General features: G+C 48.8%; 1 protein-coding gene across 6 annotated transcripts in view; it reads right to left on the bottom strand.

The window, feature by feature from the left end:
• The window catches only part of LOC149324514 (uncharacterized), a 168,507-nt gene that overhangs the window by 83,942 nt on the left and 63,312 nt on the right, over positions 1–21,253 (bottom strand). For all 6 annotated transcript variants that reach the window (XM_089565458.1, XM_089565457.1, XM_089565455.1 and 3 more), the window contains exon 3: positions 13,521–13,606. In XM_089565458.1, coding sequence (XP_089421584.1) covers positions 13,521–13,606 — 86 coding nt within the window. The remainder of the gene's footprint in view (positions 1–13,520; positions 13,607–21,253) is intronic.

The raw sequence follows: 21,253 nt of genomic DNA on the forward strand, positions 1-21,253 counted from the left end.
GTCAGCCGCGTATCTGCCTGAAGGGTGCATATTGTACACCGATGCATCACATACTGAACAGCGGGGAGTTACGCCTGTACATAGTCCGTCCCATCCGCATCTCAGCTCTCACGCGACATACACCGCGGATACATGCACCTTCCTGGCGTTGGAACTTCAAGCCATTTGCAGTTCCATTGCTTCCCTTCTGCTTGTTCCCACATTACATGCAGTTCATCTTTACACCGACTCCCTCACGCTCTTAAACAGATTAAGGCTGTTCGACGCACATTCCACACTAGACAATCAATTCACCTGCTATGCGCAAAGTACCCATGTCCTGTGCGCTACACTGTATTCGCGGCCATGCTCACGATACTGTTGGGACTGGGAGTCCGAGCCAGGAAACGGTCGAGGCGACGGTGAGTCAAATGACTTTTATGTACAGTATGTACAAGGGCTTTTACATGATACAAGGGTCAAGAGCACCACGGGCAAGCACACAGAAGAAGAGCGGCCCCGGCGGCGAGCGTAGCTCCGGCGTGATGGCTCTTCTGCTGCCCGTCTGCTGCGCGGGCTCAGCGCGGCTCAGTTTTTAAAGCCACCGGTGTCGGTTGCGGCCACCAGCAGTTCAAATCCTCCAATCAGGTCACGGCACTGGCCACCGTTCAAATTAGACCAATGGTCGAGAGGCGACGGCCGGGGAGCGTCGGAGGAGTTCGCACCGACAGAGAGGAGGGGAGGAGGAATGGTCCGCGTCGGTGCCAGCGTGGCGGATGATTCACGCTGCAAGCCGCGACATGTCCGAGAGAGTCTGGGCCTGCTTTGAGCGACGGCGGGCGCGCAGCGCTTGTTTCCAGAGAGGCCAGCCAGCGAAATGTGGGCGCCGGCACTACAATACACATAACATTCAAGCAGATGCTATGACTCACGTTACACGTTCTGCGGTTTCCCGTTATCCAATGGTGAACCTGGATTGAATGTTCGTGTTTTACTTTTTTCAACGTTATAGGCCAGAGCCTTTACAGTGCGCGTTGCTATCCTGATAACATTCGGTCTGGTCATTGGTCATTGACGGACCACTGAACCTATAAAACTGGGGACGATTGCATCGGCTTCGGCACTTCGCAAGAATGCCACCAAGGATTCCAGTCGAGGAAAGAAGGCGGATCGTGCGACTGGGCATAGAAGGCGTCCCTCAGCGTGAAATCTGTCGCCGTACCGGCAGGACAAGAACAGCGGTGAGCCGTACTCTTAGAGCATTCATTCATTCATTCATTCATTCATTCATTCATTCATTCATTCATTTTTATTTACACCATAAAGATGTGGGTAGGCACCGGCAAAAAGCGAAAAAATTTTCGCTTGAAATGCGCCGGCGCCCCCCTGTACATGGCATACACCGAGACAGCACACAAAGTAATCACATATTAATTCATACTCTGTTAGTTTGTAGATGAAATACTATTAAGAAAACAAAAACAAGAATATACACATGGTACAGATCACTCTTCCACCATTCATTCACATTGACAAGTTATGAGAGGAACCTGGTTTTGATGGAGCGCAAGCTGCATTTCTCCAATTGTACGTTGCTGGTACAAAAGGTATTTAGAAGTCGTGGCATAGTGGAACACAACATCTGGCAATTAAATTGAGTTCTAGAACTTGGAACCTGCCAGAATTCTTGGTGCCGAACACGGCAGGGACGAACAGTGACGAACACGGCAGAATTTCCGATGCTGAGCGCAGTGGACGGCCAAGGAGTACTACGCTTGAAGAAGATGAGTTATTCGTTGCTTCAGTAGTTGTAGACCCCTCCTTGAACGCCAGCGAGGTTCGTGACGAACTTGGGATGAGCTGCTCCTGCGACACCATTAGATCCAGGTGGCGAGAAGCAGGTCTAATGATCTGCGTTGCAGCTCAAAAGCCGCAGCTCACAAGAAACCAGAGAGAAGAGTGACTCAGCTTCGCCAGAGCCTTACAGCAGTGGTCTCCAAGGAGTGGCGGGAAGTGAATTTCTCGGATGAGTCCACATTCTACACGTGCAGGAACCAGCAGCAACGTGTGTGGCGTCCGCTCAACAGCAGGTATGATCTTTCATTCTTACAGCTAATGAAGTAAGCTTTGCAACACATCGTAGAATTGAGAATATAGCTTAGAAGAACTTGTTGTTGGGCTAGTTGGTAGTTATTCATAATTAAATTCAAAGGCGCCAAACCATACGTACACACACACACACAGGAGAAGAAAGAAAGACGAGACAGAGCGCCACTCACAACTGATTTAATGTGCCGAAAGACACGTACATATATGTCACTGTCGGCGCATGCGCAAGGAAGACACTCAGCTTTGTGATGATAAGCAGCGATCAAAAAACGCTTTTTCAGCCTTATACAGGTTTATCGACGTTTCGCTGACGCACAAGTTGCCCCTCTTTTCGATATGGAATCAGTTCCCTGGCTTTTGTCACACTACTCTTTGCCAAAATCCGCACATCAGAAAAACATGGTTCACAAGTGCGCGACTGGCAGGTTCTAATGTGCATGGGTAAATGAGGGCCATCTTTATTTTGTTCTACATTTCTTTGGTGTTCTCTGATCCGCTCATTCACACATCGCCCGGTTTGTCCGATGTAGGAACTGCCGCAGGAGAGGGGAACTTCGTACACGGTCGTACACGTGAACGGTCGCCCATGCCTGGTACCGCAACCACTTTCTTTTACTTTTTCTTTTCTTTTGGCTATTCGAGAGCAAAGGCTTCCGAGCTTTTGGGGGGCGGTAAAAACGAGTGGTACCCCATGCCTACTCGCAACCTTCTTCAGGTTGTGGGCCAATTTGTGCACATACGGCACAGCCACCGGTCTCACCTCTTCTCGAGGGACCTCCTCCCCTACTCCTACTACCTTCTTCTTCAACTTCCTAGGAGGCTTTCGGCAACCTGTGTGACGACCAAACCAGGGAACCCGGCTGAAGCCAGCCTAACCAGTTGATTATCAAAACTCTGTCGCATCTTGTGAACACATGACTTCCCTAGAGCAGACTCAAGGCAAAGTGAAGCAATTCCTCTTTTAACTAGTTTTGAATGCGAAGAGTCGAATGACAGAAGCCCCTTTTTTGCACGTGGAGCATATGGCCAACACGCCTGATCCATACAGAACTCAATGTTTAAATCTAAAAACTGTAAAAGATTGTTCTCAGGCAGTTCATAAGTAAAATCCAAGCCTTTTCCATGTTGTCTAAAAAGGGATAAAACACTGTTGACTGTACCAGCGAAGTTAGAGCTGCCGTCCTTAGTTAAAACAATCAAGAAATCGTCAATGTATCTAAAAACTTTAAAAACATGGTTAGTTGGCAAAACCTGCAGAAGCTTTTCGTCAATTTGTGACAGAAAAATGTTGCATAAAACCGGGGCGACACACGAACCAATGCAGATACCGGCCTTCTGCAGAAAGAAGCCTTGGTCAAAAGAAATAAAAGTAGACTCTAAATAAAACTTTAACATACTTAAAAAATTATCAGTAGAAATACCGACTGAGTTCTGAAAGAAAACAGGATCATTTCGTTCAATACATTCCCGAACAGAAGTAAATAGGGCATCATGGGGCACGGAATAAAATAAATCAACAACATCGACTGAAAAGGCACGCCCAATCCCAGTCTGAGATTTCAGGAAATCACAAACATCTTCAGAATTCTTGGTAAAAAACGGGCCTTGTAAATCTAGCTTGCTCAAGTGCTTCAACAAGTAGAGACTAATATGCTTCTGCCACGACCCCTTTTCTGTAACTATTGTTCTGAAAGGTAAACCAACCTTGTGTGTTTTCACCGAGAAGAACACATTCAGGGCGTTATTTTTGGTATTCTTGATTTCTTTAGCAAGGCTGGACAAGCCCAAACACACGCACATGGATATTGCACGGTTTTTAACTTTTGTGCACTTTACAGGGACAGGCGTAAAATTCTTCTTAATCGCTTTATCTGCTTTTTTCGAGAAGTTATCATCGGACAAAACGACAAAACCACCCTCCTTATCAGCTTGAAGAAGAGTTAAAGAATTTTTGCTGAAGAATGACACGATATTTCCGCTAAACATTTCTCTGCGTTGAGTAGGTTTCGGGTAGCCACATTTAAGAAGGCAGTCAACACCCTCCAGTAGACATTTTTCTTGCTGCTCTGAATCAGCTTTTCTAGCTATTCTACGATTTACAGCAACCAGTTCATGCGGGGGCACATTTGGCTCAACACCGAACTTTGGACCTTTTTGAAGCACGGCCTCTACCTTCTCAGGCAAAACAATGTCCCCTTCAACCACCAAGGCCCTCCCACCTTTCTTCTTGTCCTTTCTTGTCACTTTGAGGAGACTGTTCAGCATGCACAACCAGAGTCGCTCGGTCATCTGGGAGGCCAACCTCTTGGCAGATCGCATGTTGTTTCCAGCAAGCCAAGGGGGACATTGCGCAAAACAAGCACAGCGAAGGAGGTCGTCCAGCAGGCGAATTTGGCGCCACAGCTCAGACTTCAGAATCTTGCTTGTGCGCTTCACATGTTCCCAGTAAGGTAGCACCGGACGGAAGAGAGCACTTACTTCGCCTGGAACTTGCGCCTGGAAGGTTGCGAGTAGGCATGTGGTACCACTCGTTTTTACCGCCCCCCAAAAGCTTGGAAGCCTTTGCTCTCGAATAGCCAAAAGAAAAGAAAAAGTAAAAGAAAGTGGCTGCGGTACTAGGCATGGGCGACCGTTCACGAAATGTGCGGTAGGGATTGTGTACGAAGTTCCCCTCTCCTGCGGCAGTTCCAACATCGGACAAACCGGGCGATGTGTCAATGAGCGGATCAGAGAACACCAAAGAAATGTAGAACAAAATAAAGATGGCCCCCATTTACCCATGCACATTAGAACCTGCCAGTCGCGCACTTGTGAACCATGTTTTTCTGATGTGCGGATTTTGGCAAAGAGTAGTGTGACAAAAGCCAGGGAACTGATAGAAGCATTCCATATCGAAAAGAGGGGCAACTTGTGCGTCAGCGAAACGTCGATAAACCTGTATAAGGCTGAAAAAGCGTTTTTTGATCGCTGCTTATCATCACGAAGCTGAATGTCTTCCTTGCGCATGCGCCGACAGTGACATATATGTACGTGTCTTTCGGCACATTAAATCAGTTGTGAGTGGCGCTCTGTCTCGTCTTTCTTTCTTCTCGTGTGTGTGTGTGTGTGTGTGTGTGTACGTATGGTTTGGCGCCTTTGAATTTAATTATGAGAATATAGCGCAGCCTCGCTGTTCCCTTTTGTTTGATTTGACGTAGATTCAGTATCGAATACGATGTAGGTTATTATCTCCTGCCGAACAGAAGCTTCAGTAGAATGTTGGATTTGTTTTGTTAGCGCTACTTGATTTAAGTTTGGGAGCCGACATATGCTAATGTTTGTTGGAACATCTTTGCTGTTCTATGCACAGGTATCTCCTGACTACACCCACAACGTGCTCAGCAGTGGCCGGTGTTCAGTAGGAACGGCCTCGGCCCACTCGTGCGGATCGAGAGCTCTTTCACCGGGCCGAGGTACTGCGAGATCCTTACCGGTCGCATGATTCTCTACGTCCTGGATGGACCGTTCCCGGATGGCCGTCGTACTGACCTAGTGGCGGCACTATATGACTCTATGCCAAGACCACTATGTCAAGTCATCGCGGCAGACGGCAACGTTTCGTCTCACTATGGTCATTCTGAAAAATGCCAATGAGATATTTAATCTGCTTTCCCCAAAAAAATTCCATCACTGACAATAATTTGTGTGATTCGTCTTCCTAAGAATCTCTTCGGGACTGAACCATTGTAAAGAAATTATCGTCAAAGACTACGTATCGTAGACCCTAATTTAAAAAAAAGATTTGCAGATGTTTTGCTCAACAGAACATCAAGCTTATTGCGAAGACAGTGCCAATACGACAGCTCCGAAAGAGAAGCAGCGCCCGCAGAGAAGTTCGCCGTCTCTGTTATCTCACTGGCGTGAAAAAGCGCCAGTCACGGTGGCTGCCGATGCGGCGCCTTGGACCGTGTTGCCTAAAATCCGGCTGTGGTGGATGCAGGGGATTAGCAGCAACATCTAGCATGAGGGCAATACAAAAGGACAACCAAAAAATTGGCAGTGGCATAGCTATGGTTAAGCCTGGATATACAAGCGAAAAGCTGCAGTTATGCTTTGTTTGACGTCATGGCTGCCGCAGTTCGCGCACAATGCACTGGGAGCACCACGATAGTGGTGTAGATTTTGAGCCAACTCCCTCGCTACCACTTCTGGGTCTTCTTTTCTTCCTTCCATGGCGAATGTCTGCGCCTCCTCTACGGCCGCCGCTCACGCGTGCGTTCTCGCACGCATTGCGAGAGAACCTTCTCTTGGGACGGCGGCGGAGACCGCGCAGCAGCGGCAAGGGGTAAGCCAGTGGCACGGCCGCTCGATCTTCCTCCCAAGGGAGGAGAGATCGAGCGGCAGTGCCAGTGGCGAGAAGTGGCGATGGAGCGCGCGCCGCGGCGCACGGCCTCTTATGGCCGCCGCCGCCGCTCACGCGTTATCGCAACGCCTTGCGAAAGAACCTTCTCCTCTTGGGACGGCGGCGGAGACCAACGTTACTATATTTTTTTATAGACTAGGTTCGCGGAGACCGCGCGGAAGCGGCGGAGGGTAAACCGGTGGCGAGGAAGAGAACGGAGGGGGTGGCGAGGAGGAGGAAGGGCTCGCCGCGGCGGCGCCCGGGGGTGTCCCACGCGAAGCGCGGTGTTGACGAGCCTAGTGAAGCTTTTCGCTTCGAAAGAAGACTCCACCTCGTTTCTTCACACAGCCGCGGTTTGACGGACTGCGGCTTTCCAACTGATCTGCCACAGCCCGATGTGCTCGATGAATAGGCGATGCGCGCTCCCCTTCATCGGGACCGTCAACAGCAGAGCAGCTGAACGCAATACTAGATATTTATCAAGCGCGACAAGCCCCCGCGCGAGGGCGGGGGCGAAGTTTGTCGTCACTCGCGGCACTCTGGCTGCCAGCGAGCGGCGCGAGATAACAGCGCCCCTGTGCGGCTCCGCAGCCGCTCCGCTACCCTGAGCGGTGGTCCATTTTATTTGCCGGCCGATAGTACATCTAGTGACCACTTTCCAATAACCTTTAATATTCTATAATCTCGCCTCAGAAAAAGTGGTGCGACCATGAAGTTTGTAAATCACACTTCGTACAAAAAATGATCTCTGCTTCACTTCCCTCTATAGTTAGCTCGAGTCGAGCAGAAAGAGCTCAGCAGACCGTTTCCTTTCTGCAAGCTGCTGCTGAGCATTCTATATTCTCCGTGTGCGCTGCAGCCCCTGGCAGACAGCCGTCTCCATGGTGGACAGAAGAGTGTGAAAAAGCTCATCGTCATCGAAAAGCTGCCTGGAAAAGCATTTCCTATAATCAAAGCCCAGCTAATTGGATAAATGTTTTTTCTGCATCTTTCAAAAGAACTCAAAAAAGCAAAAGAGGAATATGTTGTATCGCCGGCTGCTACACGCAGAGCAGCAGCCAGCCAAGCAAGCACGACGCCAGTAGCCGAACGAAGAAGACTATTTTAATAGATTAGTTTCGTTATTAATTTAGAGGCCGGATTTTTAGGCACTAAAAAGCATGTTTTAGGCGCCATAAATAGGCGGCTAAAATTGCATTTTAGGCACCTAACGGAGAAAAGTAGGCACTATAAACTTTATCAAAAGTGCACACAATTCCGAACTTCAGAGTGCAATATCTGCCGTAAAATAAAACAAGAACACAGCAGGAATGATTTGGGACCTTAAGCAAGGTGCCAACATTAGAAGTCGTTTTTTTTAAGGCTGTCGTGGAACTTTTCGTACAATACACATGCTTCAGCAGAGCAAAAGGGACGGTTACCAACCCTTTTAAAACACTTTGGTATACCTCGAAACAAACAATTCGCTTGTCGTGTACAAAAGTGGGAACAATGAACACCTTAACAGGAGGCCATGTATTTAGAAATTGACAGAAACATTGTCCATTCAAAGCACCTGACAAATGAGTTCAGTCTTCGCTCACACAGGAATTGAACTTATTAATTGCAGGCATACACGACGCTTCAACATTAATAAATATGTTGTCATTTGTGTAAACAGTGTTTTATAGTTTGTGGCTTCACGTGTCTGGAGCCACACGACTATCAAATGGTGCTGGCCATAAGAAGGGTTTGGAAACCATAAATACGAGATGCTATAAACTGTTGCACACAGTGCTGCTTGATGCGGAATATGCCTAAAAGAATCATAGTTCTGCACGGGCCTACGTAAATACATCCACGAGGATCCATGGTAAAATAAACATCATCCATCTAGAAATCACTGTTAAAGCTATGGAAGCAGTAGCAGACGAGCACCATCTGGGGCACAAGGAACGAAAATAAAGCAGGTTACCCAGGTGGAAATATAAATCTGTTAAACTGTTTACAGCAGGTTTATGGAACATTTTACAGTTGATTTCAATTGGAAGCAACTGGCAATTATTTGAACGAACCTATAACTTCCTCCGTATACTTTCCGAAATGTGGTGCCATCTGGCCCACTACCACTTTAACAGCCAAAGTCATCAACAAGCTGCCATGATAAAATGGCAGAAAATAGGAAAAAGGTTGCTTCGATATTTTTGGCTGACGTGGTTGGTATTGTGTATACAGCCGGCGTAGGTGCAGTGTTCACCACAGCCAACTGACGAGGTCACCTAATGTTGCCACGTGTGTGTTCTACTCAAAACCGAAATGTATTCGAAAGCAAACAGAATCTGAAAGCAAAACCACAGCGTATTTCAGGCCCCCTTTTCTGTAAAATGGGGCATTTTTAGGCACCGACGTCGGAAATAGGCATTTATAGGCACTGACACCCAAAATAGGCATTTATAGGCACTATAAAAAGAGTACTAAACATATTGTCAACACCTAATTCGTGCTCATATGTAAAAATGGTGCGCCTACGAAGCGTTGAAAAAAAATAGGCATTTGCCTAAAATCCGGTCTCTAGCTATTATATACACAGCTAGGGTAGCCCGTGGCGCCCTCAAGGATAGGTTCACATAACTATAACAGAATATAATCAAAATTTAAATACGTATCTCTCAAGTCCCCAGAATAAGAAGGCCCTATATAGATTCATGGCGCACAATAAGAACTGCTGCGGGATGTGCTTCTGTAAGCACGAACGCCAAACGAGACACACCGCCGCTCAGCAGGACAAAGACCCTCAGGCTTTATTGAACCCAAATATATAGCTGGGGAAGTGGTGCCACCTAGCGGAACTCACACACTACAAGAGCTGTCTGGCCTCCAACCCTACAAAGTCAATAGTATTGTCTCCTCAGGAGGCTAAGCAAAACCTTGAACGTATCGCTCAGGGGCTGGCTTTGCTTTTCCAGATGCAGAAAACTGAACCTTTACACACACTCGCCCCCAGCTCGGACTATACTGAGGTCGATGTGTCGGAGCTCTTTCCAATTGTTTCCTCCATGCAGTCTGCCGCCCCGGGATCTGATGGAGCTACTGTGGGTATGTTGAAGATTTTAGCGCAAGACTTCACCATTCACCTTCTGGATAACGCAAATGCGTCATTAGAAAAAAGTGGATACCTCACAGTTAGAAGCTTGCGAAAATAACTTTGCTTTTTAAGAATGCAGAGAACGGATTTTAATTACAAAATATACGGTTAATTGTTTTGACCTAAAATTTAGTCAACTTGATAGAAAGCGTACACAGTCGCCTCACAAAGCATGTTAATGACGTTAACGGCCTCAGCTCCACAAAGATTGGCTTTCGCCGTGGCTGTTCCATATGGTCCGCACATGTAGGTCTAGAAAGCCGAATCCGACTTTCAAGTCGCAAGAGGTAAGTTTCAGCTTTGATGACACTTGATGTTGCCAAGGCCCATGACGGAGTACAGCACACGGTCCTTCTTAACAAACTTGCTCAGCTACGTTCACTGCACATTTATTCCTGGGTAGGTCAATTTTTAAAAGACAGTTTGTTCTTCTGTAAAGACGGCTTTCTGTTCTAATACCTATGTTCAAACCAGAGATGTGCCGCAAGGGTCTGTACTGTTCTGTCACAGCTGTTTTTTAACATATCGGTTGGGGACATCCTCATTCATCCTAACATTACAGCTTTTGTATACGGAGACGAATAGCTTTTTTCGCCTCAGCAAAGAATATTCATTCTCTTTACCAGTCTTTGAAGGCATACCTGACTGCTTCTGAACATTGGTCGGACCAAATTAGTTTATCACTTAATACCAGCAAGCGTGGCGTGCTTGTGTTTCCTCCAGACACCGCTTTGTACATCTCGCTAGTCTCCACCCCAATTCCGCAGGTAGAGACGGTTAAATACTTAGGTGTTACTCACCACCCAAATTTGGACTGGCGCCAGCATATGAAAAAGGAAGTTATTAAAGAGCAACGTGCTCTGGGCCAGTTGACGCGAGTAGGCAGTAAAAACTTTGGCATCTGTCGCGACACCTTACTGTTTCTGTATAAGGCTTATATGAGACCAATTTTGGAATTCTGTTGCGTCCTGTTCTCGGGAAGCGCAGACTGCAAGTTCCTGCCCTTGGCCTGTAGAGGTCGATGCGGAGGTCGCCCATGAGGCGACCGCGACCACGTTTGTTTGAGAGCTGCCTGAGAAGAGGTAGCGGCAGAGCAGTGGCGGCAGCATCCGGCCGAGGCCAAGGTCCAGAGCGTTCTCTCTAGCGCATGTCAGCCACTTCGTCCTTTTCGTGACTCCGCCACTGACGGCCGCGCAGGCCGCTACAGGGCTCCCCCCCATAGACGATTAGTGGGTGCTTGTCAAGAGAGTCGTGCAGGCCGTCCGGGGTCCGGTAAACAGGCGGGCGGCGACGAGAGGCGCAGCGAGAGTCGAGGTGAGAAAATGGGCGTGGTGGACGGCATGCGGCCGCTAGGATATGCTCACATCCAGCCATGGACAGAGTGGCTTGAACGGGACGGGTGGCCGCATGAGCGGCGCCCTAGCCACTGGCGCCGAGCCTATCATGGAAAAGGGCGCCGGCGATGCAGCGGCAAACGGAGGCCGCCACGGCCCCGTTGGAGCAACCGGGGGTACGTCCGCGGTCCAGGGGAGCAGAGGCGTCTTGCTAGACGGCGGCCGATGAAGCTGCAGCGTGTGTGCAACCGGCTGTGGGTGGTGGACTCCCGTCGAACTTGCGGTGGTCGATGGCCACTCCAACGGTGTCAGGCTTCCTACATGATTCTAACACCGGTGCGGAGCAAGAGGGATCCACATCAGTGGCCTGGATTGGCTTCAATACAGACGCTGGCACCTGTTCAGGGTCCGTTGCAGGAAAAGCAGGGCAGGTGACAAGAGCCATGCTTGTGACTACCGTCACTGGTTTCGCCTTCTTAACCTGCTTCATGGGACTTGCAGTGCAGTGCGGTCCTTTGGAGGGTCTGGAGTTCGGGCTAACAGGCTTGTTCTTGGCCGAGAGCTTGGGAGTATCTGCTCGCCGCGGCGTCAGCGTTGCTGCAGAGGCCTGTTGGCGGTAGTGACAAGGTAGGTGGAGATGCCGGAAGCTGCCGCGACACGGCAGCTGCCGCAGAGTCGTCCGTGGCTGCAGGAGGCTGTGGCGACGTCACTGAAGGGCGAGGAGGCAGGGCCAAAGACGCGGGTAGGACAGTAGTGGGAGGTGAGGCGAAGCTCATACTGATCCCACCTGGTGTGGCATAGAGAGGAACGGCCGGGCCGGAGACGCTGGGCAGGAGTGGCGGTGAGGGGCTGCTGAGGCGGGCCGGGGTCTGATGAAGGCTGCGTGGGCGCGAGTGAGGCAGGGCCAGAGGTTGGCGGCGGCGAAAGCGGATCTGCTGCGTCGTAGAGCGGCACCGAAACATAGTAGGCGCCGAAGTCGGCCAAGGCGGCCGCACGCAGCTCATGGTATGGCCGGCAATCCAAGGCAGAGCAGGTGGGTCGGCGCACAAGGGCGGGCGGGAGGATATCGCAGAGGACTGCGTGTTTGAACGGCTGGATAGTGACGACGTTCATGTACAGCGCAGCCTCCACCTGAGCGAAGCACCAGCCAATGCCCTGGGGATGGAACGCAGGAAGTGGCGGGTCGAAACTTGGGTGCTCCCAGTACGCCTTCCTGGAAAGCCGTAGGTGAAGAAAAGGCGGTTCGCCGAGTCACCACGTTGTAGAGGTCGATGTGGGGGTCGCCCAGGAGGCGACCGCGGCCACGTTTATTTTGAGGGCTGCCTGAGAAGAGGTAGCGGCAGAGCACCGGCGGCAGCTTCCGGCCGCCCCAGGTCCAGATGATGATGATGATGATGATGTCCTCAGGCTGAATGGCACATACCCACGGCGGGGGATTGGCCAGGAGAGCGTTCTCCCTTGCACGAGCCAGCCCACTTCGTCCTTTTCAGGATTCCGCCACTGCCGGCCGCGCGAGTCGCTACAAGCCTTACTGGAAAGGCATGCCCTACGGCTCTGCCTCGGGCTCCCAAAATCAGCTTCAAACGCTCTCCTTTATCAGGAAACTCGTATTCCCGATCTATATTCCCACTTTCAACTACTCACTGTTCGTACTTTCCTCAGGTCCTTTGACCCGGCCCCCGGTGTTATTGCTCCCATTTTTGTATCCCAACCACACCTGTTTTTCCTTAATCATTGGCCACCTTATCAGCTTCCGCAAGTTAGGTTTTAGCCATCTTTCAAAGGGCAAGGCATCGTGCCGAACGGATGGTGGCGTTCCGTGGACTGCCTGGCAGCGCTACAGCACGCTGTCGCGTTCCACTCCTAAAGGCGAAGCTTAAGCGTCATTAACTATGATAACATAACCCTTACTAAGAACACCACCAAGACACACCACCAGCCAACCTAGGCGCAGCCAGGGGAAATTGCTTTCGCAATTACCGGGCTTAACCAAGCTAACCCTCAGCCAAATTTTTAGTTTTATGCCCCTCCTGCTTACGCCAACTCTGGCTTGCAGTATATTGAAATAAATAAAATAAATAAATAAAGTCCCCTTGTCGAAACATTGCTAAGCAGTGTGAGGGTTTCCTCCCTTGTTTGCTTTGTGATTTTCAGGTATCGGGTTTGCGTCGCTGACACGGGAGAGTCCTAGTGGAGAAGACCTTAATTCAGCCGGCAGTGGGCGATGGTTATGCTGATGAACAGCATGCCGAATGCTTTTCTTCAAGCAAAAACTCGGTTCACACCACCCTTTCACAGTGATGTCGGAGTCACAGCAATGCACGAGTACGTGGTCTTCAGTTTCATGTGGTTCGCATTTCATTCACCTGCGGCGTGTGCACAGCACGAGTGCCTGCCGCCACTTCGCCGTCATTCTGTAACGTTTCATTCTTTTTCCAGTCTAGCCGACTGCTCACAGTGGCCAGCATGCGACCTCATTTGGTGGTTCGATAACACAGGCGGAGCTGAAGAGGTGAGAAAGTGGTACGGGGAAGGAATCGTCACAGGCGAAGGTGCCCGAAGGTCCCACTCTAATGCAATCGAAATTCGATACCTTGACTAAGCCGATCACCAGGAAGCCGCTGAACAGCACGACAAGAATGTTGTCCGGCATCAGGAGCTTCAGAGATGTCAAGTTGTCTGAAAAAAAAGGGGGGGGAGGGGAAGAAATGTCGAAAGAGCAAATTAGTTTCTGCCCCTGTGGTTACCGCTGCGCACATCGATCGGCGCATTTTATTTATTTATTTATTTATTTATTTATTTATTTATTTATTTATTTATTTATTTATTTATTTATTTATTTATTTATTTATTTCAGGCTCCTTCATGGCCCTTGGAGGGCATTACAGAAGGCAGTGAGCGGTTACAAATTCGTACAGAATATATACACAACGGGTTATTTAAAACAATAGCTAACGCGTGTATTTAGCAGCATCATTACACAAGATTTCGAAGTGAAGAGAATACAAGTAAACAATATTGCAAAAAAAGTATGAAGCGCGAAAAAACTTTAGGTTTGAGAAACAAAAGTATACAAAGTAGTGTTAAGGCATAAGGTCATTTAGAAATACTCATAACACAAGCTATAATTCAAAGCAATGACAACACAGTTAGCAACAGTAAGCGGCAAAAATAACGAAAATGCATGTTTAAAATTGTCGTGCATCCAAGAAGAATGAGGGACCTGCAGCGGTGTGCGGCAGAAAGAGGCGTGCTCAGTGTGAGACGCGCCGCGGATGTGGCGTTGCTTGAGAAGGTGCGGCAGTGCTTGAAAGAGAGGGGACTCGGAAGAGCAGACTGGGGCCATTTCGCCTGGCTTGCTGCTGGAATGCTCCGGTGAGCTGTGCTCTTGAACGGCTTTCATCAAAATGTAAAATATATTCAGGATGCATTAATTGGCCGACGATCAACTAACTGCCTCATTGCGTGGCCAGATGTCACCTGCTGCACTCCGGGACAAAGACCTCTGCTACCTGCGCTCATTCTCATCGGTAGTTCCGCATTTCTGAAGCGATGTGCGAATTTTCTAGCACATTTGCATCATAGTGAGGTGGCAGTTTTACTCCAGCTGAAGGTGAAAGAACATTGAACAAGAGGGAAATGAAAAGGAAAAAAAATAAAAGCTGAAACACAACACAACACTCGCGCTCTCACAAGCAACCAGGGTTTTGAAAGGGTGTCAATCGAACCCACGTCTCACGTACAGCCCAAGCCGCATTACTCCAGGGCCCAGGCACAGGGCGCACTCCTGGCAGAGTAGAAATTCCTTGAGGTGGGTACGAAAATTCTGGCAGCAGAGACCAATTGCTCAAGATCTTCGCGCGCACCATGGCATGCACAGAGGACTTTTTGATGCACCTATTTTGTGAAGAAAGTATTTTATGTAAGAAACGTCAGAGTGAATTCGGTGCGGGCAGTTGCCGTTACGAGTATCTAAATTTCGAGGCATGCGAAAGTCACAGGTGGGGTGAATGCGTAATAAATGTCTATTTCGACGCTAGGGATGACACCACAGAGAGCGTCGCTCCCACCAAGAATTTGTAGCGTAGTGGCGCCATCACAGCAGCACAGCTATGTCGCCATGCGCCGCTTTCCCTGCGCCGTCAGCGTGATTCTTGCCTGCCAGGTCGCAGTGGGCGGCCCACCACTGCGGTGACGTATGTACATGCCGTCCTTTGTCGACGGAAAACTTCTCCTCAATACGCGATGACTTTAACGATAGCAGTGCAGCGCGACAGTCAGTGCAGGTAACCGATGTTGTTGGGATATATTTATTTATTTATATCGCAAGTACATCCAGCCTGCGCTGAAGTTCTTAAGCAGGAGAGGTCGTACATAGTAATGAATACAAAGCAGCGAATAAAAAGCGAAAAGGCACTTTAAAAAAAAAACGAGAGCACTTTAATCGTCAGCACACTAGGGCGGTAAAACATTGCAAGGGCACAAGCGTGCAAATAAGAGACCACAAGCAAAACAGAATAGATTCACAATAAAGATGGAACCTGCAAACTCGCGCGAACAAAAACGCTTTGGTTAAACTAGTATAGGCCGGTAAGTTTTAGTAAGAAAGATTCGACACTAAGGCAATCCACAGCATCCTAAGATAGAGCGTTTCACTGAGGACATTGCTTGGACGAAAGGAATTTTTAAGTCTTATCATCTGCTTATGTATTCTTTTAATTTTTGTTATTGGTTGGCACGTGTAGTTCATCGTGTAGCAGCTTCGGTCAAAATGTTCCTCTTTGTACTCAGCTTCCTATTGTAGAATGCTGTCGCAAATATAATGGTTCTGAATTTGCTTTTTACACGGAAGCAATTGTTCCCTTACGCCAGCTGTGTTAACTGGAGATGAGCTTGGCTGCTTTTCTTTTGCAATTTTTTTTTACTTCTATACTGTTAAATTCAGTATGCTGATCCCACACGGCCGAAGAATATTAAAAATTCGGTCTTATAAAGGCTTTGTAAGCTTGTAATGTCGACGCCATTTCGCTCGCCTAACCTTATTTCACAAACTGTATCACCATCCCACCCTCCACGACGACTTCTTTTTGCCACACCCTGCAGTCTTTCCTCACCGCGACCACGATAACAAAATAAAACGCATCACATGCCGTTCAGTGCTCTACGCGAAATCATTCATTCCTCGCACTATAATAGATTGGAATAACTTGCCATCACACATAGCTACTGAGGTTAACCTACAATCGTTTCAGCATTTGTTAAAGGAAACCATGGACTAACAAATTTGGTATTTTTGTTGTATTATGTGCATTTAGTGAGTATTTTATTCGGCGTTGTTTGTTTTGTTATTTGTGTACATTACTAGCTTTAATTCATTATTACGTGTATTTTGTTTCAAGTGCCTGTGCAGGTATGGCTTTTTCCGTTGAAAGCTTGATAGACTTAGATCGAAGGTCGATGATCGCCCGATGTTCATTCAGGAAGTCCATTCCCAAAATCACGTCTCGTGAGCACTGCTGTAGGATCAGGAAGGTTGTCGCATAGGTTCTCCCGTTTACAGTAACTCTCGTGGTGCAGCGTCCTGACGGCGTAATCAGGTTGCCACCTGCGGTGCAGATCAGCGGGCCATCCCAAGTTGTTGTTACCTTCCTGAGTCGGACAGCGAGCGGCCCACTCATGACGGAGTAGTCAGCTCCGGTGTCCACCAAGGCAGTAACCGCGTATCGTCGACCATAACTTCAAGGTCACTTGTTCGCGTTTTCGTATTGCACGTTGTCTTCGGTGTACGGTCTCGGCTTCGTCGGGCAGTGAGACTGCGTTGGGCGTATTCCGACGTTACTTCTCTGGGCGGTGGTGTAAGGTTCAAGTCTGGCCGCGTCGTCGTCGTCGTCTTCGTCGGTGTAGTCGTCGTAGTTGAGGCATGGTCTTGCGTTTTCGTCGATGGATGATCTTTGTTCTTGGGCTCAGAAGCAACCTCACCTCCAGAAGCTGCTTTATTCAGTTTAACCTTCGGGGGCTGGGGGAGCGTCCACGCATCGCGTAACCTCGGCTAGGAGATACAAAGCGCGGTGAAGATGGCGACGGGGAACGTGATAGGCGGCTCGGCGATGAGCATCCTTCCCGACGCAAAAACTCCTCGTTTTCGGCTGGTCGCTGGCCGGGTCGGGGTCGTGGAGCGTCGTAAGAGAACCCTCGGATGCCCAGTCTTCTGTATGGGCAGTGCCGGAGGACGTGACCGGCTTCGCCACAGTGGAAGCATAGTGGGCGGCGCTGGTCGGGAGTTCTCCTCTCGTCGCATTTCCTCGGCTGTGCGCGTCGCTCGTAGGACGGGCGGGTTGGGGCGAGAGAGCGGCGGTCCAACGCAGCTGGCTGAGGGCGATAGTGGCTTGGGTCCCGTCGTCGAGGTGCAGGACGGCGCACAGCTGCGGCGTAAGTCATGGCTGTGGGCTGCAGAGGCTGCGTGGTTGTCGGCGTCACACCCAAGGACTGTTGAAGCTCATCCCGGATGACGTCAGTGAGCGATGAAAGTTGCGGCTGCGTTACCGTTGGCAGCATTCGTCGGAGCTCCTCTCGCACAACTTGACGTATAACCTCCCGCAGGTCATTGTTGTTAGCGGTGTCCAAGCAGTTTGCTGAGAAAACGCGCTGCTGGCGGTCATACTGGCGGTCTCGGGCATCAAGAATTTTTTCCGTTGTGGACGCCTCTTCGACGAATTCCGTGACGGTTTTCGGTGGGTTGCGGACGAGGCCGGCAAAGAGTTGCTCTTTAACTCCTCGCATGAGCAGCTTTACTTTTTCTTCTTCCTTCATGTTTGCGTCGGCACGCCGGAAGAGACGCTTCATTTCCTCAGTGTACACTGCAACGGTCTCGTCTGGGTGTTGTATGCGAGACTGTAGCAGCTGCATGGCTCTCTCCTTTCGCACGACGTTCGTGAAGGTCTTTAGAAGCCGCTCCTTGAAGGTTTCCCAGTTCGTGAGGCTAGCTTCCTCATTTTCAAACCAGATCCTTGCTGGTCCCTCCAAGGCGAAGAAGACGTACCTAAGTTTCGTGGCATCGTCCCAGTTGTTGAATATAGCCGCGCGGTCGAACTGCTCCAGCCATTCTTCGGAGTCGGCGCCAGGCGAAGCGTCGAAGGTCGGTGGCACCCGGGGCTGCTGAAGAATGATTGGAGTCATCGTCTGGGGCAAGCTCATGGTAGACGTTGCTGCTGGCTTTCGCTTTCGGGTAGGGTCCGGCAGAATCCCGAACTCAGGTGACCCCTTGCAGGCGTCGGCTTGCGCGGTGGACTGGACTCAGGTCCTGCGGTAGATGACTCAGAGGGCTGGCCTCACGACTTGTAGGGGGTGTCCGGAACATGGGAGGGTACCCAGCACCTCCACCAGATGTCACGTTGCAGTGACGGCAGTCCAGCAGTCAGGAAGACACCAACAAGTCTTCGAACCGAAGCTCTTTATTTGGGCTGACTTGCGCCCGCAAAAGAACTGAATCACTCGGCGGCGGCGTAAGCAACAAACGTGCTCGTCAGTCGTCGAACTACGAATACCCGCAGCTCGCGGCGTCGCTCAATTTAAAGCCAGCAAGGAAACTTCGAGACAACAGGTGAAGATCATCTACAGTAATCTAGAAAAACGTAGATGCAGCTCTTCATGGCTGTGATCATTCGAGATTAGTCCGGTCGCTTCTCGCGTCACAAACAAAAATGATAACACCCCTTTCCTGCGGCCTTAGGCGCGAACGAACGGAGACTAAAATGATACGTGGCAATATTGTTATGCTTGTATCGCCCCCCCCCCCCCCCCCTATGCAATACCCTCGCACGAGCGCCCTTAGGGGTATTGTAAATAAATAAATAATAAATAACTGTTTAATCTCCTTAGTTGACTTCTACAAGGTCCCTCTCTTGCAACCTGGCTTTCGCATAGCCTTTGTTGTCAATGTAAGAAACATGCTCATTCTATCCGAGATCAGAAATCAGAATTACACAAGTATTTGAACGGGTACGTACTTCCGCGACGAAGACAGGGCTCAACAAAGGAACACACACGACATATACAGAGCGCAACTTCCAACTGGTTTATTTTCGTAGAAGGCAGATGCATTTATAGCGGCGCTGGGCAATCACAAGATTAACAAGCAGATATACGCACTGTTCATGTCAGCATCCCGCCGCCAAGTGTGCCACCTGATAGCAATACGTGTAAAATTGATATCCTTCAATACAATTATTAATTACAAGAAAAGACCATGACACAGACAAAAGCAACGATGATACATGAGGTGAACGATGAACATAGCATAAAAAGCATCTCTTAGCAAAGGCAGTGTCAAAGTAAATAAAAACAACAAAGCGGTCAATGCGTAAACTTTGCTCATCGTAGCAATAGCAGTGTCAAATAGTGAGAAACAACTAGAAGCCGAAAGGTCAGTAACATGGTAAAGCCAGTGGAGAAAGGCTGAATTTAACGAAACACCAATCGAAGGGTAGGCCAACAAAAACCATCAAGAAAATTAAAGTAAGGCAAACAAGAAAAGGAATTCACACGTGCCCATCAAGTAATGTTATCTCTTTGTCCAGCGTGTGAATTCCACATTTTGAACTCCTCACGTGTGAATTCCTTTTCTTGTTTGCCTTACCTTAGTTTTCTTCGTGGTTTTTGCTGGCCTACCCTTCGATTGGTGTATTCTTAAATTCAGCCTTTCACCACCAGTTTTACCATGTTACTGGCCTTTCGGCTTTTAATATTTCTTACTTTCTGACACCGCTATTGCTACGATGAGCAAATTTTAGGCATTGACCGCTTCGTTGTTTTTATTTACTTTGACACTGCCTTTGCTAAGAGATGTTTTTTATGCTATGTTCATCGTTCACCTCATGCATCATCTTTCCTTTTGTCTGTGTCGTGGTCTTTTCTTGTATTTGATTATTGTACTGAAGGACATCAATTTTACACGTTTTGCTATCTGGTGGCACACATGGCGGCGGGATGCTGACATGAACAGTGCGTATATTTGCTTGTATTTGCTCGAGGTCCCATCTGCGGGAACGATGCGGCTGCGCGCTCAGACTCGGGTTGGGTCGCACGGTTTGCTGGTTCTCAAAAGAGCGGGGAGTTAGGAGAGTTGGTGTGTAAGCAGGACTGAAAGAAAAGCAAAGGAAACACAAGGACGAGAAAATGAAAGACGCGGACGTTAAATCTCCGTTAAATCTTAGTTGCGAGTTAGCGCTCGTCTGTGCCTTTCCTTTTCTCGTCCTTGTGTTTCCTTCGCGCTTTTTTCAGTCCTACTAATTCGCCTCCATGGCGTTGCGCAAAGAAGGGTCGGCCGTCGCCCCGTCGAAGCCGCCGACCGCCCAACATAGCGAACATCGTCTGACAGCAATTAAGTGTGACGTACGGCTAGCAACGACGCGGCTAGCAGGCTCCCTGACATAGTGCCCTTGTGTGCCAACAGATCTCGGGAAACGGGCTTCCGTGACAAAACGCAGCCGGACAAAAGGGATGTCCCCGCACGCTCAACGGCACCATCTGCAGGGTTTGTGCCGCTTCCCGGATTTCGGGTGACGTCTGTAAACAGTAGTCGTGAAGACGAATGGCTTACAGCGCTCCCGTTTTCTTTTTCCACTCGCGGGAGTAGCGGCTCGTTGGAGGCAGATGATTGCCCTGATCGGGGGAGACCACCAGGGCCACGAGTCTTCGGGAAGCGGGCGGCAAGTGGTAGTGTTTTATTATTTATTTATTTAAACATACTGCCCGCGCTTTTTGGCCCCATGCAAGAGTGTTTACGATGCATCAATGCGATGAAACAGAGCAAAAACAACAACACAAAAATAGAGAGATGTTATCTGATCCAAACACAAAAAGAATAGAAGAGCATTAAATAGAAAAGTCAATTTTTTTAATATAATTAAAAATAATTTAACGGACGTACACTTCACCGCAACTTCAGGTAATTTATTCCAATAGTATATAGCATCAGGAAATGGACTACTTGTGGATATTTACACGGCTGACTGTTTGAAGGACTCTTTTACTATGGCTAGTTCTAGACGACTGTTTGAAAGGAGGGTGTAAGTATTGTGAATTTGTTATTTTGAAGTGGCCGTGAAGAAAGTGGAACCAAAACATTAATCTTGAAATGATTCTTCGCTGTGACAACCTTTGTAAATTTGAAGGAATTATTATACTGGTAGCGCTAGTTTGGCGTGAATAATTCGAGTAAACAAACCTTACTGCTAGTTGAATGCGCTCTAATTTGTTGATTAAACTTTTTTGATGACGGCTGCAGAGTATATACGTAGGGTAGGCCTGGTAAGAGTTTTATATGCA

Source organism: Amblyomma mixtum, unplaced genomic scaffold (genome assembly GCF_055824585.1).
Source record: "Amblyomma mixtum isolate Tamu unplaced genomic scaffold, ASM5582458v1 scaffold_27, whole genome shotgun sequence".
Classification (NCBI taxonomy): domain Eukaryota; kingdom Metazoa; phylum Arthropoda; class Arachnida; order Ixodida; family Ixodidae; genus Amblyomma; species Amblyomma mixtum.